Source organism: Bicyclus anynana, chromosome 8 (assembly GCF_947172395.1).
Source record: "Bicyclus anynana chromosome 8, ilBicAnyn1.1, whole genome shotgun sequence".
Lineage (NCBI taxonomy): Eukaryota > Metazoa > Arthropoda > Insecta > Lepidoptera > Nymphalidae > Bicyclus > Bicyclus anynana.
The window spans coordinates 16,225,666-16,242,671 of NC_069090.1; the positions used below are offsets into that span (position 1 = coordinate 16,225,666).

At 34.0% G+C, this 17,006-nt stretch overlaps 1 protein-coding gene across 1 annotated transcript; it reads left to right on the forward strand.

The window, feature by feature from the left end:
• Window positions 1–1,606: 1,606 nt before the first annotated feature.
• LOC112045896 (protein I'm not dead yet-like) lies at window positions 1,607–16,929 on the forward strand. Its single transcript, XM_052882917.1, has 13 exons — window positions 1,607–1,695; window positions 4,014–4,128; window positions 5,243–5,313; window positions 5,896–5,960; window positions 6,053–6,113; window positions 6,792–6,908; window positions 7,578–7,692; window positions 7,789–7,883; window positions 8,510–8,607; window positions 9,102–9,197; window positions 14,742–14,935; window positions 16,007–16,144; window positions 16,735–16,929. The coding sequence occupies exons 1-13, from the start codon at window positions 1,607–1,609 to the stop codon at window positions 16,849–16,851; spliced, it is 1,371 nt and encodes a 456-aa protein (XP_052738877.1). The 3' UTR covers window positions 16,852–16,929.
• Window positions 16,930–17,006: the final 77 nt, after the last annotated feature.

The following is a 17,006-nucleotide window of genomic DNA, read 5'->3' on the forward strand; positions in this document are numbered from 1 at the left end:
CAACTCCCACAATGGGAGTATGGACCAATTTTATTTGGAATTCCCCGCAATTTGGGGAATTTCCCATATTCTGGCAACGCTGCTTACTACTCTATTTATGACGCACGGCGTTTATTAGAGGTATGGATTCTTGCAATTTGAGTTGAAAATGTTGCCACACATATACTTATTTTATGAATATTTAGTGAACCTACTAGATTTTCTGGCTCGTGTGGCTCCGAAAAAAAAGTAATATTCTATTAAATAACATTTAAAATTATGGATTCGGATAATTCGTACGTTAATTTATAAAATGTAATATAGTCATATCAAGTATTCAATAATTTTCATAGTTTTCACATTTTAATATTTTTTTCAGCGAAAGTAATCTCGTAATAGTAACAAATAAAGATCGCTTCAAGAGATATTTGAAAATTTATACAAGGACGATATTTAGTATAATTACGCCAGTAATTTTTATACCGATTGCTTTTATAGGAGAAAATAATGTAAGCAACAACAATTCACTTATTTTAGAAATAGTGTAATTCAATCAATCTGATGCCTATCTACTTCTGGACTTAAGTATCTATTAACTTTACGATTTACAGGCATACAAAAGCTTTTACATTTTCCTCGTGACATCAGCATTTTATATAGGAAATTTTTTGAAACCCGGCGTCACTTCAATACTTCCAATAGTGATGTTTACTATAATGGGGGCGTTTAACTTGAGATTGATCAATACAGTAGGTATATCAAAATTTATTAACAACTGCACTGGCATAAATACCTACTTTTGGTTGATACAGAAGCTTTTTTTTTATTCTGTGAGCGATGTGTGAGATGATATGTGAGCTTCGAACTCGTATCTATCGATCTCTGTCTATAGTATTGTGTAAGATAAAGAGAGTAGGTGAATTCAAAACTCGCACTTGCGACATTGTTACAGAATAGCTCTACTGAGCCAATTGAAACAAATTAGAGCCCTAAACTGAACCGAACTAAGAATCAAACCCAGGATCTCTGCTGCCATTAGCCTCAGCACCACCAACTGCCAACTGCGCTATAGAGGCTGGAAATGGCTGCCTGGGGACGGCCATGAGCGTGGCGGTAGCGCGCTTTTCAGGATTTTCTCAATAAAAATAGTTTAATAAACTAAAAAAAACGCTTTTAGCACGCACTAAAAATTACGAATGGAGTTTTTTCGTATTCTTAACAGCAAACCCTTTCATTTGATACCCATATGGGGATGCATTTCAAATAGCCTGTCCTCCATCTTGAACATCCACCATATTGGATTTAATTCACGTGGCAATTTTTTTCGTACTTCTGATAGCAAACCCTTTCATTTGATATCCTTATCATGGGGTGGATTTCAAACAGCAAGTAGCTAGCATGTATTGTCATCAGAACATAGAGCGTGTGCAAAATTTCATCCTAATCGAAGACCGGGAAGTGGATCAAGTTAAGATTCCAAGATTTTCTTACATACATAGTTACAAGTGAAGCTAATATAGAGTGTATTAAAAAGACAACACGCTTAGCTTAACAACTCGTAGATATTTAAACAGTTTCCATTATTCAGATTAAAATAAGCAATTCGGTGATCGATTGCTTCAGTGTGATGGCGGTTATTCTGGCTGTTGAACATAGCAATATTCACAAACGAATAGCGTTGAAAATACTGATCATATTCGGATGTTCACATTTCAGGTAAATATAACTGTCATAAACATTTTAGTTGCTTGTTGTATGTATTGTATGTCATCAACATACATACAACAAGCCTCAATAGCTCAACGGTAAGAGCGGTCGGACTCATCACCGAGGGGTGGTGGTTCAATCCCCGCCCCGTTGGTCTATTGTCGTAGCCACTCCTAGCACAGTCTTTCCCGACTAGTTGGAGGGGAATTGGACATATTCAAAAGATATGGATATATAAAAAAAGCATACACCTAACATATTATATACATTAGAGCCGTGATAGCCCAGTGGATATGACCTCTGCCTCTGAATCCGGAGGGTGTGGGCTTAAATCCGATCCGGGGCATGCACTTCCAACTTTTCAGTTGTGTGCATTTTAAGAAATTAAATATCACGTGTCTCAAACGGTGGTGGAATAACATCGTGAGGAAACCTGCATACCAGACAATTTTCTTAATTCTTTGCGTGTGTAAAGTCTGCTAATCCGCATTGGGCCAGCGTGGTGGACTATTGGCTCGGTGGTGAGCCGAATATGGGTTGATGATGATGAAATAATGACTGAACCGATTTCGAAACTTCTTTTATCAATATGTTTTACCTCCGTATCCCGGGAACGGGAACTACGCGGTGCATCAGTATAGTAAAACTATTATAATATTCTATTCGATATAAAGCTCGAAATTCAATAATTGTGGAATGGTGCTACCAAAAATAATTTTAACGAAAATATTTTAGTTGCAAGCAAATTGTTAAACATTCAAGTTGCAATTTTTTTAGCCGTTAAAGGTTTTACCTTTAAATATAACGAATTCGCTTATCACCATCACATAACAATTATTTATATTTTGTTATTTTATATTTTGTTACATTATAGATTAAACAATGAAAAATATTTACGCTGACTTCTAATACCTTATGAAGTGAAGTAGCTTTTTTAAAAAATAATAAAGCCGCGAGTTTGTCTATACTCGCTAACTATTATTTTTACATAATATAAAAAAAAACAACCATTAAGATAGTATATAGTTGTGTTACATCAGAACAAGCTGTTATCTAAGTCGATGTATCAGACTGAAAAGGTTACTTCTGACGTCATCATAATTTTGGCATTTACATTTTAGCGCCATAAACGCTGGTGTTAGATATTTAACCAAGGTCTCTTTTATTGCTTCTCCAATATTTCTACCTACTGATCTATCTGAAACCTGGATGAGTTTACTGTTCAGGTCGGTACTGTTCGGTTCAGTATGGTTTATAACATAAGCCTCGCAGATACTCCAGCGTGGTTCCACTCACTGGACAGGCGTGGACAGTGGACACTCACAAATAATGTGTCTTTCTACTAGTTTAATTATTATTTTTTTAAATCGGTTCAGTAAATCCAGAGATTACCCCCTACAACAGGGTAGGCGAACCTTTATGCATCAACGTGCCATTTTTTCTAAAAAATGTTTGATGGGGTCATTGGCGTGCCATCAAATAATTTTGACTTTCTGATTATTTGGAGAATAACAATAATAAATACTATCAAAACTCTTTATGAAATAAAGTAAACAAAAGAGGTACATTTTGGAATGCTTTTATTACACGCATAAATTAAATTATTGTAAAATTAGTGTGACTTCTGTTGCTGCAGGTTAGATGACAAATAATTTATGTCAAATACCTACTTTACACATGTTTTATGATCGGCGACGTGCCCAAAATATTGTGTCGCGTGCCATCAATGGCACGCGTGCCATTGGTTCGCCTACCCTGCCCTACAACAAACTGACATTGACGTAATTTTTCAATTCTTCAAGTTCCTTAGATTAACGCATTCAAACAAACAAATTCTTCATCTATAATAAATTGTTAGAACCTATAGATTTATATCTTGTATTTTTTTTCATTTCGACTCTTCGGTAAACGGTTTCGATGGATCCATAATAAGAGGGGTTAGGCTGATACTCCATAATAAAAGGAGTTAGGCTGATACTCCACGCTAATCCATTGTGGTTTGGCAGACTTCACACACGTAGAGTATTAGCTACTAAGAAAGTCAATGTAGGTAGGTAGGTTGTCAGGTATGCAGATTTCCTCACGATGCTTTCCTTCACAGTTTAAGGCAGTGTGATATTTCATTTCTTAAAATGTAAAATAACTGAAAAGTTGAAGGTGCATGCCCCAGATCTGATTTGAACCTGCGCCCTCCGAATCAAAAGCAGACGTCATATCCACTCACCCTGGGCAATCACAGCCCAGCTTAGCTTTTGTGTACAGATGTCTAAAAATGGAGAAATAACCGCTCTTTAAACCGATTTTAACAGTTAATTGTTTATTTACAGATTAAGCTTTCTATTATTTATTACAACTACGGTTCTATCGCTATGGTTCAGTAGCTGCATGGCGTGTGGACTCATGATGCCATTGGTTAAGGCTATTTTGAAAGAACTAGAAAAAGTTCGTTAAATATTCAATCCTTTTTCCAACCATTCCAGGATATCGTTAAAATTCCAGGACTTTAAAGTTTAAAGTTTAGCTGTTGTTTAGGCTAAGTGCATACATCATTCTTTCATTGGTCCCGTGAGTTGTATACCTATAAATAATATATTCTTAATTCTATATAATAATTGAGACTTGAATACCAAACACATCCATACAAACACAGTACAAACATTTATACGAGCCAGGTGTCAAAGTAATCCGAATATTATGGGTTGTTTTGGCTGGTGGGAGGCTTCGGCCGTGGCTAGTTACCACCCTACCGGCAAAGACGTACCGCCAAGCGATTTAGCGTTCCGGTACGATGTCGTGTAGAAACCGAAAGGGGTGTGGATTTTCATCCTCCTCCTAACAAGTTAGTCCGCTTCCACCTTAGACTGCATCATCACTTACCATCAGGTGAGATTGTAGTCAAGGGCTAACTTGTAAGTAATAAAAAAAAAAAAAAAAATCTCCACGAGCTGTACGTAGTATCTCTAGTATTAATCTGTGGACACGTGGCTCTCTTGTACCCTGTACCACCCTGTAGAATCTGTAAGTCTTTTATTAATCCAGAGAAGCAAGTCCCAGAATTCCACGCACCACGAAATGCCGTGGTTTAATAATTCAACTACGGTTAATCGGTGTAGAGTTCGAGTTCCCAGTCAAAAAAAAATTAGTTATTTTTTTTTTAAAGAAATATCTCAGTCAACCAGGAGAGCACATAATTATACCTTCAAGTTCTGCATCAGAACTGTCTCTCTGGTCGTCGCGTGCAGTCATGTGAAATATGTTAGAGAGGAACCAAAATATACCCATGTGCCAATAATACCAATACACCTGTGTTATCTAAGAGTTTAGCTAATGAAAATTAAAAAAAAATCGATAGGCTTGCACAAAATTATAGTGTAAATATTGAAATAACTCAGTTTGATACTTTCACACATATGTGTTTTTAATTTTTTTTTTAATCAGCGATTTCCGTCTCTACTTTCAGAAGCCAAACTCATTCCTAGAGTAAATGACTAAAAACTTTATAATGTAATTTTACTGATATATCTGTAGGTAATTTTACTGATATTGGATTTTTCAGATGGGCATTTTAGAAACCTACCAATTGATCGGTAAAACCTCTGCTTACTCAAGTGACGACAGCGAGAAACAGTAAGAAAACAGCAACTTTTTCCTAGTTATAGACCCCGGCAATTAAGGTGAACCAAAATGACAGTGTTGTCTGCGCATGTACAATTATAAACAAAAGTGTCAGATACGTGGTTCGTTTCGTGGTTGCCTGATACATTAAAGATGTTACTTCTTACCGATACTTCAAGTAATTGAAAGTTTCGTGCGCGATTGTAATAGCGTCAACGTGTTGTTATGGCTAGGTACTCGTGGCACCTCTTACGATACGTAACTAAAATCCGGCCGCTCAGAGTTTGCGTTTCTGACAGATCGTGGTCGAATGGAACAAACATAATTATTCAATTACATTTGCCTCGTTTATTTGTCTCATTACTACAAAGACAAACAGCTGGCATAATCTTGCTGAAATAGCGCAGTTCAATAACCTTGTAAGTCAATTCGAAGTTACATCGCCCATTCGATCACGACCTGTCAAAAACGCAATCTCTGAGCGGCCACACATGTGCACAGTTCAACTTACAGGCCGCTTAATATTTAAGTACATGATTATATTACTTTTAATTATTATAATATTGAAATTATTTCCAAGTAAACGTTTTTCAGTATTCCAAGACCTTCGGATTTTACCGTATTTTACTTCATTGGCATTGCATATTCATCAACAATAGGTATTAAGGAAAAAAATGAAAGTTATTATGATTGATTATTACTTGATTGCACTCTATTGCGTATTTACGTATATTTTTTAAATTAATTTTAGGTGGAATGGCAACTTTTATTGGTAGCGAGACGAATCAACTCTTCATCAATTATTGCGCAGCGTAAGTTATTTAATACCTACCTACATACCTACTTTGTCTATTAATTAACGACTTCGCTTTCGCAGTTTGTTAAGCCTTAGCTTACAACAGAGATATAAATTGTATATCTAAAATGGGTCAGTGTCCAAGGTTGCTATGGGGTGATTACGAAAAAGGGATACTTATACCAGAAAATGGGGATATTCCGAAATTTTCTATCAATATATTTTTTCCGTGGCAAACTTCTGTATTTAGGACGTCATTTTATTGATCTTTCTAACTACTACTGACGTGTTTAATTAAATAGACGTGCACAAAATTTAAGTACTTCTTTAGGTACCAGATATCCGTATATTTCCCTAAAACAATTTAATTTTTAATATAAGCCATATTATTATATTTTCAATAAGATTAATAGAGCCGTGATAGCCCAATGGATATGAAATCTGCATTCGATTCCGGATACCAGAGAATATTCTTAATTCTCTGCGTGTGAAGTTTGCCTATCCGCATTGGGTCGGCGTGGTAGACTTGGCCTAATCCCTCTCATTCTGAGAGGAGACTCGAGCTCAGCAGTGAGCTGAATATGGGTTGATAGTGATGAATATTTAGGATATATATGATAATACTCGGTGTGAGTCCAGCCTTTACCGTTGAGCTTTTGAGCCATAAGGTTTCATTTAAAACAAATTCTTACAGAGTGTTTCCAAGCGGACCAAAACTAGAATCACCTCTCTACTTCCTGTTGGCTCTACCTGGTGTAATCGTAATGGAGATATTTCTATATTTGTGGCTGAACTTTTACTTTTTGGGGATGTTAAGGTTAATAACTATAATAGATTAGATTACATAGATTTATAACTATTCGCAGGATTCATAAGCCGTTTTATGTGCCCCAAAATTGGAGCCTTGACGCATCGCTACGCTACGATAAATACGATTAGCTGTAAGAGCTAAGCGAATTTCCTTCGCCTCCTCACATAGTCACAAAAGTGACTATGTTATATACTTATTATACTCTTTGCTATGTTTGGAGTACGTTTGGAGTGAAAAATTTAATTATAAATTAAATCAATTCCATCTAAAAAGATGGAATCGGTAAAGTTAAATCAGGACAAAATAATATGAAAATAATGAGAAATTGCGTTGTTGAATGTGTAGAAGCACCAAGCAGTTTATGGTAGTTTGTAGTGTTTTGGTAGTCAGTAAGGACTAAGGGCCCTATAGGCACCTATCTACTTATAATGTGGCTCTCTCTAGATAACCAATGTTAGCATTAATCAGTAAATACAGACTCAAAAGATTTAGTAAGTTTGGCAAGTGAACCTAGAGACTGAAATCGCAAGGCAAAATAAAAAAATTGGAGGGCGTACCCAAAATTATAGTGCAAATATTGGAATAAATCAGTTTGATACTTGCATTTTTTTTGATATTTATTAGTGGATTTTTTTGATTATAGTCAGGTTCAACTAAGTTACATTCCAGGGTACGTAACTACACAGCTCTGCAAGCTAGCTTAACCAATGATGAAGAGCAATTTATCTCAGTTTTGCTCACGGGTCAGTATCAACAGATGGGGAATATTACATTTAATGAAATGGTAAGTGTCATTTCAGGTCAGGTCAGTGAAACAAATTAATTCGACCTTAAAGTTTATATATATGTATTTAAGAAATTTATTGTCTTTTTTTTCTAGGTTGTAGGTGCTACAGTTTTTGTGGCTGGGATTCTTCAATCAATGATATTTACTTCAACTTCACATACTGACGGAGTCAAATTAAAAACCATACGGTAATTAGATTTTTATAACCTATCTATACTAATATTATAAAGCTGAAGAGTTTGTTTGTTTGTTTGATTGAACGCGCTAATCTTAGGAACTACTGGTACGATTTGAAAAATTCTTTCAGTATTAGATAGCCCATTGATCGAGGAAGGCTATAGGTTATATATTATCCCTATATTCCTACGGGAATGGAAGCCACGCAGGTAAAACCGCGCAGCTAGTTTATAATGTATTTAGGGCTTGAACTGTGTTGTTACCAAGTTATATAATATATATTTTATAGTAACAAGTATAAAATTGTTTATAGCGTTGGGGTAATTTTGAAAATGGGGAAATCCTAAAAAGTATTTTTGTCTTTATTACTTAGTAAGTAGTATCTCAGCATTTGACAGATTAAATTTCATGCAACGACACTGGCTGATTAGTAATGTAGTGTTTTTCAGATGTAGGGTATGGTGACAGTTGCCTTACGACGTTCAAAATACGTACTATTATCGTGAATCGCGACAAACTTTCAAGAGTGAAACGAACTGTCACCCGCATTATGCTACGTGAAACGATCTGTAGTAATAATTTCTGATTATCCCGCAAATATTTACCGCAAAAACTAAATAAAAAATCTTTTTTGCAGTTTTGTGCATACATCTGTGCCGAATATAATTTGTGTATTCATACTATTCATGGTACCAACAAACCTAAAGTGTCTCAAGTTCTTTAAAAAACAAAACGGTAAACATCGACTTTTTTATGTAATAAACATCGGAATAGGACGTTTTCTGCACGATGATTATCCACTTTACATTACATAGACTATGAATTATAATTGTTCTGTCAAATATGTCAGTCATCAGTAATCATCAACCCATATTCGGCTCACTGCTGAGCTCGAGTCTCCTCTCAGATTGAGAGGGGTTAGGCTAATAGTCCTAGTAGTAAATAGTAAAATTCTCTGGTATGCAGGTTCCCTCACGATGTTTTTCCTTCACCGTTTGAGACACGTGATATTTAATTTCTTAAAATGCACATAACTGAAAAGTTGGAGGTGCATGCCCTGGACCGGATTCGAACCCACACCCTCCGGAATTGGAGGCAGAGGTCATATCCACTGGGCTATCACGGCGCGCAATATGTTTAAATGTAGGTACCTATTTAATAACTATCGACTATTAACTATGAGGTAGGTATAATAAAAAAGTATTTCTATTTCTAATAAAACGTTGTAGACAAAACCGAACCTTTACCTACATATCCCAATAAAGGCTGTTTGACATGGAGCATGGTGAGGAACAATGTTGATTGGAGTGTGGTATTTTTAACTGGTAAGTTAAAAATTGCGATTATATATGATTCTATATTTAAAAGTAAATTCAGCCGTATATGTAAGTATGATATAGGTACTGGGCAACCTCGCACACGTTTATCACTTTAGTTTATAATTGTACCTAGCTGAATACTCTCTTTTTGGTTCAACTTACTTGCCGGAGTCTATTGAAAATCTCGTGTCACGGTGTTTTTGGTTGCACTAATCAGTAACAGCTCATCCGATTTTAATTAAGTTTTGGTAGTAATAAGAATAGGTCGCAAAGTATTTTTTCCAACTTTCCCCCAATCCTTCCGATCGCGATTATAATAGGAATTTTTATATGGCAGAAAAACGTTTGTCGGGTCAATTAGTTTATATACATTTTTAAAATTATGAAGGTATACTTGAAATTTTCTTAGATGTCAATTTTAAACAACAATAATGGCTGACTATGAACCAAAGACAATCAGTAGGGTTGAGAAGTTAACCGCGGGCATCGTAACGATATCAAGTAGGTATCGTTATATCTGAAATAACTAAACTAAAATATCCGTTACTATACGTCATCTTAAAAAACGAATACGTTCCATATTCGTTTCGTTTTCCAACTTTTCAGTTGTGTGCATTTTAGGAAATTAAATATCATTTTAAGAATATATACACCAAGGAGAAGAAGTGAATCATGAAATACATGAAAATGTTGGATATAGTAATAATAATAATAATAATATAGCCTTTATTTCCAAGTACATAAATTACAAAAATTTTACAGTTTACATTTTTAAAAATTACAAAAGATACAAAAGTTACAAAAGTTAAAAAACATTAACATTTCATTTCATTTTGTTGGATATAGTAGCGACATTATTTCCGCATACGAATATTTTTGAAATAAAGTCAGTGGCAATTTATAATGGAAATTTTTAATTTTTAAATTGTTGAAGAAAACAATTGAGAAAAACAAAAAAGCGACAAAAATATTTTTCTATTGAATTAAAGATTATTATTTCTTTCTTTTTTTACCTTGGTTATACACCACTAGTCCAAATGACTATGTATGGTCGAAATTTACTTAGATGACTTTTTTACACAACAATAATGGCCGACTATGAATCAAAGACAATCAGTAGGGTTGAGAAGTTAACGGCGGGCATCGGAACGATATCAAGTAGGTATCGTTATAACTGAAATACCTAAACTAAAACATCCGTTACTATACTACGTTATCTTAAAAGGGAACGTATAGTAACGTTTGTCGGTTGTGTGCATTTTAAGAAATTAAATATCACGTGTCACAAACGGTGAACGGTGCACGGTTTATGCCTATGGGTACGCGTGGTTAAGAAATGGGGTAATATTTTTTTTATTATTATTATAAATATACTTAAACAATACACATCACTATCTAGCCTCAAAGTAAGCATACAGAGTAGCTTGTGTTATGGGTACTAAGATAGTTGATATTATAATATTAATATACAATTATATACTACATATAAATATATAATGTATAAATACACACAAACACTTAAAAACACTCAATCTCATCACACAAATATTTTCCAGTTGTGGGAATCGAACCCACAGCCGTGGATGCAGAAAGCAGGGTCACTACCCACTGCGCCACGCGGCCGTCTCTTTCTTTAATCTTTTGGGGACGTACTAACGTCCAAGATTTGCTTATACTTCAAAAAAGTGTGCACGTATCCACGTACATACTGGGTGTAAGGGACATGATACCGAAAACTGCATGAAGAGGTTAAATTTAGTTTCCACAACGATATTTTAAATAGGTACCAATTACGTCGGAAATAAGAAAATTCAGATTTTGAAAATTTTGAGCACGCAATGTACAGCGAACAATGCGATAACAACGCTCCGCAATCTACTGTGTACGTACGAGTAGGTACGTACGCATCGACAGCAAATCGGCTGGCTACACTTACCTATCTAATACCTATTTTTTATACTTTACAAGTTTTTAACTAGGTACAGGTAGCTAACTTACTTCAGGTTGTTTCTCGTTTACGAGACGTTATGTCGTCGTAGTAGGTACGATATTCATGAGTACTGAATTTATTTGATCTAAGCATTTCAAGACTTCTCAGTCAACACACACAAACACACACAATACAAACGACACAATTGTATGAGTATTCGTTACAGAAAATCACTACTAACAGAACATAAAACATACACAAAAGTTTTTGAATTTTGGTTTGTTTGTCAACAGACCGCCGAACACGAACTAAAGAAAAAATAGCGTAGCGTCTAGGGAAAGGACCTAAAGTTTCAATATGCGTGGCTTAGGTTAGAGAGAGATAGCAATTTTTTTTTCCTCGGCACCGGCGGCGGTCGGCAATACAACGTCGCGCAGTTTGTTTGTGATTTTGTATATATACCTATTAGTCGTGACCTGCCTATTTGACCTCTTGTCAAACAGCTGATCGCGCGCATTTTGCAAATTAAATTTACATTGCTAGTTTTTGTTAAAAATCTTGATTTGACGATTTTCATTAAAAATCGTATTGAGATAGATGAAATAAGTACTTCTAAGCTGTAATTAGTTAAAAAAAACTGTAAAAAAAATTTCAATATCGTGAAAAGACCGACAAAAAATTTCAACGCTGAGAGACTCAGAATCATGTACTGAACCACTGGATTAAGTTTTCGTTAGCATGCCCCTTACACCCAGTATAGGTAACCGTATTTGAATAAACTAAAACTGTAGACTCTGCCCTGCATGTATATTTTTGAAATATGTAAAATAGTCAGAAAAAAAGTTAATTATTACGAAAATACTTATAGAGCACGGCGTTTTCATGAAAAAAAAACTCATTTACCCTTCTTCATAATTATTACTCCACAGCTACAACTTAATGTTATCCATACCAGTGTTTGAATAATGCTACTATTCGTAAGATATCTTTTACGCTATAGAATAACGTGAGCATATTTATTATATAACATTTTCATTAAAAAACTATTTTTTAAAATAAAATGATTATAAAATATCAATTTTCCATCTTTAAACTAAACATATCAATTATTAAAGAATCATTCATTATCATTTATCGATAAGTTAACGCTCGATGTTATTTACCCATCCTTGCTTTTCATAGACAATCTAGCGTTACGAAATGTCAAATTGCCGTAATCGTAGTTAAGCTGTGCAAATTAATCTCGTTGTGATTTTGTTTTTCAGAAAATAAATGTGAATAAATCGTAAATTCGGTGTAGTTTTTGGTGTAATTCGTACTGTATGCGTATAATAAAGGATTTAGACACTTTGTTCTTTAGAAATTACGTATAACGTAAGTGAAATATGTGATTTTAGTGACAACACGGGTTTGTTTTGTTCATAAGACTTCTAAGAAAATTTCGACCATAGAACATAATTGGAATTAATGTACACTTACTGTCTGTCTCTAATTATAATTCGTAACATTTTTCTAGCTCTAGAACCTACTAAATTTATTACCTTTACTTTGTACTAAAGTTTCGGCCCCTTGTACATCACTATCTCTCAAACTTCTTTATATAATATCTTAATAACTCTGACTATCACGATTTACGTATACCAGAAAAATAAAAATCTCACCATGTTGCGAAACAAAAGTAATAAATTTTTTTCCATTAGTATTTCAAATCTTTTATTTATTTTTCTGATCCAGCAATCATAATATTCAAGTCGTATTTGTGTATTGTTTTCTTTATTCTTAATTTAAAAATTTTGCAAGTGGTTGAAGAATCGGTTTATCGGTTTTTTAATAATTTTTGATCGTGCTATATAATTACAAATATTCGGGAGCACTCGCGCCGCGATCGGTTAAGCTCGGTTTAGGATGAGTTAACTGCGAGCAAAAAGTGCCACATTGTCGCTTCCATGCTCACAGTGAGGTCGTGTCAATGTTTGTTCCATATCATCATTACTTATTTGTTTCGTTTGCAATTGTTAGTCTTGTTATTTATTTGTTGTTTGGTTGTTATATTATTACTGATTGCTGAGTAGTGTATGACTAACAATAATATAACTAACCGAAAATTCCGACTTTCAGATGGGTGGATTTTAGGTTGAATTTCATATGGATTGATTTATTTATTAGGTATATTAAAAATATAAAAAAAAAATATTATGAAAAAATACAACCGACTTCAAAATGTTAATGTACCCACGAAACTAAAAAGGGAAAGATAATATATAAGATATTATTATATTTTAAGATAATATATAAGATATTATTATATTTTCTACTTATTGATCATTTTGAAGTCGCTGCCAAGCCCGTCTGATGTTGACTAAGGTCGTTACTGAAAAAAACACATGACAGACAAAAATAATGTCTGAGAAACAAAAATCTTTACGATAGGGTACACCTTGAATTAATAGATTGAATACACTGGCTTGGCAGAAAATATAATGATATTATTTTTCCCTTTTTTAATTTCGTGGGTACGTTAATATTTTGAAGTCGGTTGTATATATTTTTTTAAATTATTATTTGTTTTTTCTCAATTAGGTCCTTCAACTATTTTAAAATAAAAAATCTCCATTTAAAATTGCCACTGACTTTATGAAAAAATATTCGTATGCGGAAATAATGTCGCTGCTATGTCCAACGTTTTCATGTATGTAGATTTACTTCTTCTCCATGGAGTATAATATATTCTTTGGTGCTGTGTTAATAAAGATACACATTTATTTTATTTATAAGCCACAAAGGACACAATTATTAAAATTAAAAAATATGTACATAATTATCGACAAGTTATAATTTCATGTATCTTTCCCGTCTCTTCAATTCATAGACAATCTAGCATTACGAAATGTCAAATTCGCAACATTTTCGTTAATCTGTAGAAATAAAACTTGTTGTGATTTCGTTTTTAGTGAAATAAATGTGATATAATAGTTAATTACAAGCAGTTTTTATGTAATTCGCGGTGTGCGCGTTAAATGAAGTGATGTGTATATAAATGATTTAGTTTAAACGGACGGTTTGTGAGAAATATGTGAATGTCGTGACGACGGATCTTTGTTTACCTTTTTTGCCATGTAAGGAAAAAAATGGTATACTAAATAGTTTACAATTCACAACGTGATTGGTTTTTTGTGCCAAAATAAAAATCTAAAACTTGTAGCTGGGTTACCTGTAACTTGTTCTAAAACTTGTATTTTTTTATCAATCAGAAACGATTACTTACTGACAACAACATTTTAATTATAAACCAATAAATCAATGTCTAAACAATTTGTAAGGCTTTTTGTTACTACCTACACCCGTTCCACCCGCGTTTCGGTTCTCGTAAATCGTAATCATAAAAAAAATAATTCGTAGGGCATTCCCAAAATTATAGTGCAAATATTGGATTAACTCATTTTGATACTTGCAAGTTGTTTTATATAGGTTTAGGTAGTAATGTTTTCACACATAGATAGCTATGCGCTTTTTTAAGAAACACTGGTAGATTTTTTTTATATTTTACCTGGCGATTCCAGTATTCAGTAGCCAAACTATATCTTAAGCCTATTTAATAAACTTTCATTTTTCTTTATAAGCAATTAGCAACATAACGTTCGATTCCCTTGAAGACACTAAAATGACAGAAGAGTTCGAGAAGTTTCTATCACTGTTCTCTGGTTGCCATGTGCTTGTGCAAGCTTGCGTCGTTATTGTTTTCTGCAAGTTATTGACAGAGTTCGCCAGTAACGCTACAGTGGCGCGCTGTATGCTGGCACATATTGCTAATGTGGTAAGTTTTCTTTTTGTTATAGTTACACTAAATTGACATGTCGTATGCTGAAGTGTTATTTATTGATAACTAGCGGACGCGACTTCGTTTGTCCGCGTGGAAATCAGTTTTTCACGAATCCCGCGGGAACCATGGATTTTTCTGGGATGATAATGTGTTAATTCAGAGTAAAATCTATTTTCATTCTAAATTTCAGCCAAATCGCTTCAGTAGCCGCAGGGTAAAGGAAGAACTAGCATACTTAACACACTTACACACACACAAACTTTCACCTTTACTTATAATATTAGTGTGAAGTCATGAAGTGTGATAGTATGATGTTCGAGTTTCTTTTTGTAGGTAGTTCCACTAAAATGACAGGTCTAAAGTGATGCCATCTTTTGCTGAACTGCTATTTTTATTGATTTGAGTTTCCTATTTGTAAGTTACACTTAATTGACAGGTCTGAAAGTGGCGCCATCTTTTGCTGAAGTGTGTGTTTCTTGCCAATGTGTGAGTTTTTGTAGGTAGTTACACTAAATGGACAGTTCTAAAAAGGCGCTATCTTTAGTGTCATCTAACAATAACGTGGCAAGAGATTTTTTAGGTACGTGTACCTACACTAAATTAACAGCTTTGAAAATGGCGTTAAAAAAAAATTTAAATTTTAGTCTGAAGTTGTTAGTTTTAACGTAGGTACTTTCTTAAAATATTACAAGTTCTTAACTCTAAATCCCCTGTCCTATAACCTCTCATTGGACCTCCTCATTCCCAATGGCGTAGACTCTATGGATATAATAATATATTTAATTTAACAACCAGCTTCCCTTTACCTTACTGTACCCTAGTCCCTAATATAAAGCACTGTTTACGCCAATAAAGAGGCCTGTGCGCCTGTGCCCTACTGTTGGCCATTAATTGTCCAAATATTTATAATACTTTTAAAAAAAAAACTGGTAAAAAATAGCAAATAGTATGTAGGTTAGTAATTATATGAGTACATTTTAATATTGCATGGGTATGTAGGTACCTATTTAAATTTAGATTTCTTGACATTAAGGTACCTACATAATAAAATATACTAACCTACAGGGTATCAAATCTAAAGTTAACCCGTTTTACCTGATGTTGAGTGCCACGCTGTCCATGTCTATACCCTTTCACCTGGTCACCGGCGCGCCAGCCTACGCCATGATATCGTCATATGTGCATATTTCGCAAAGAAAACTGGTAATTAGCCTAATAGTACAACTTCAAGTAGGTAAAAAACTTTAGTTTATATATTTTTAGTTTAGTCCTAACGTACGTAGTACAAAAACGGAACCCTTTTGATATCACTCGCGCACATTTTAATGTCCGTCTGTTTTCTCTGAATGTGCTAAACCAGTTCAGTTGAAATTTGGTACATATATCAATTCTTGTGACCCAAATACAGGGATGTATCGTGAATTCGTAAAATTTGAATATGGGGGCACTTATGGGGGGTAAGATAGAAAATTGAAAAAAAAAACAAAATTCATCATGTGACACATTAAATGAAAGGTCTTAGTATGAGGATTTAAAAATATTTATATTGGAATTTTGAAATACATAGTTTCCAAGTTATTCAAGAAAATATATTATTCCGCCCTTTTCTTGGAAACTACTAGGTAAACCTAAAATTTGAAAAAAATACAAAAGTTAGCTTTCTACTTGAAGATTTCCGGGAAACCTCAGAAATATAAAATTTTAGAATATGAAGGTCACTTTTCGGGGGCAAGATGGAAAACAAAAAAAATTCACTGAAGTCACCTAAAAACCTTGAGTTCGTTTCTTTTCAGATGATCGCCGGGATTGGTCCATCGGTGATGGGGATTATTATGAATATATTTACAGTTTGCGTATGGTTTAAGGTTATATGGCCAGATATTGACACATACACCTACTATTACAAATGATACCCAAACTAAATAATATGTGCGTCATTTATATAGTGTAGGTATCACAGAACACTAATACTCCTAATATATTTAGGATATTATTGACTTCGTTGCAATTTCCAAAACTTTAATTTTTATAGGTACTTTCACTTCACTGGTAAATTCACTTTATT

Excerpts from the sequence above, each read along its gene's own strand:
- LOC112045896 (XM_052882917.1), top strand. The coding sequence starts at position 1,607 with ATGGCGGTTATTCTGGCTGTTGAACATAGCAATATTCACAAACGAATA. Across the intron at positions 6,909-7,577 it reads AACTTTTACTTTTTGGGGAT|GGTACGTAACTACACAGCTC; the intron begins GTTAAGGTTAAT and ends GTTACATTCCAG. Across the intron at positions 7,693-7,788 it reads ATATTACATTTAATGAAATG|GTTGTAGGTGCTACAGTTTT; the intron begins GTAAGTGTCATT and ends TTTTTTTTCTAG.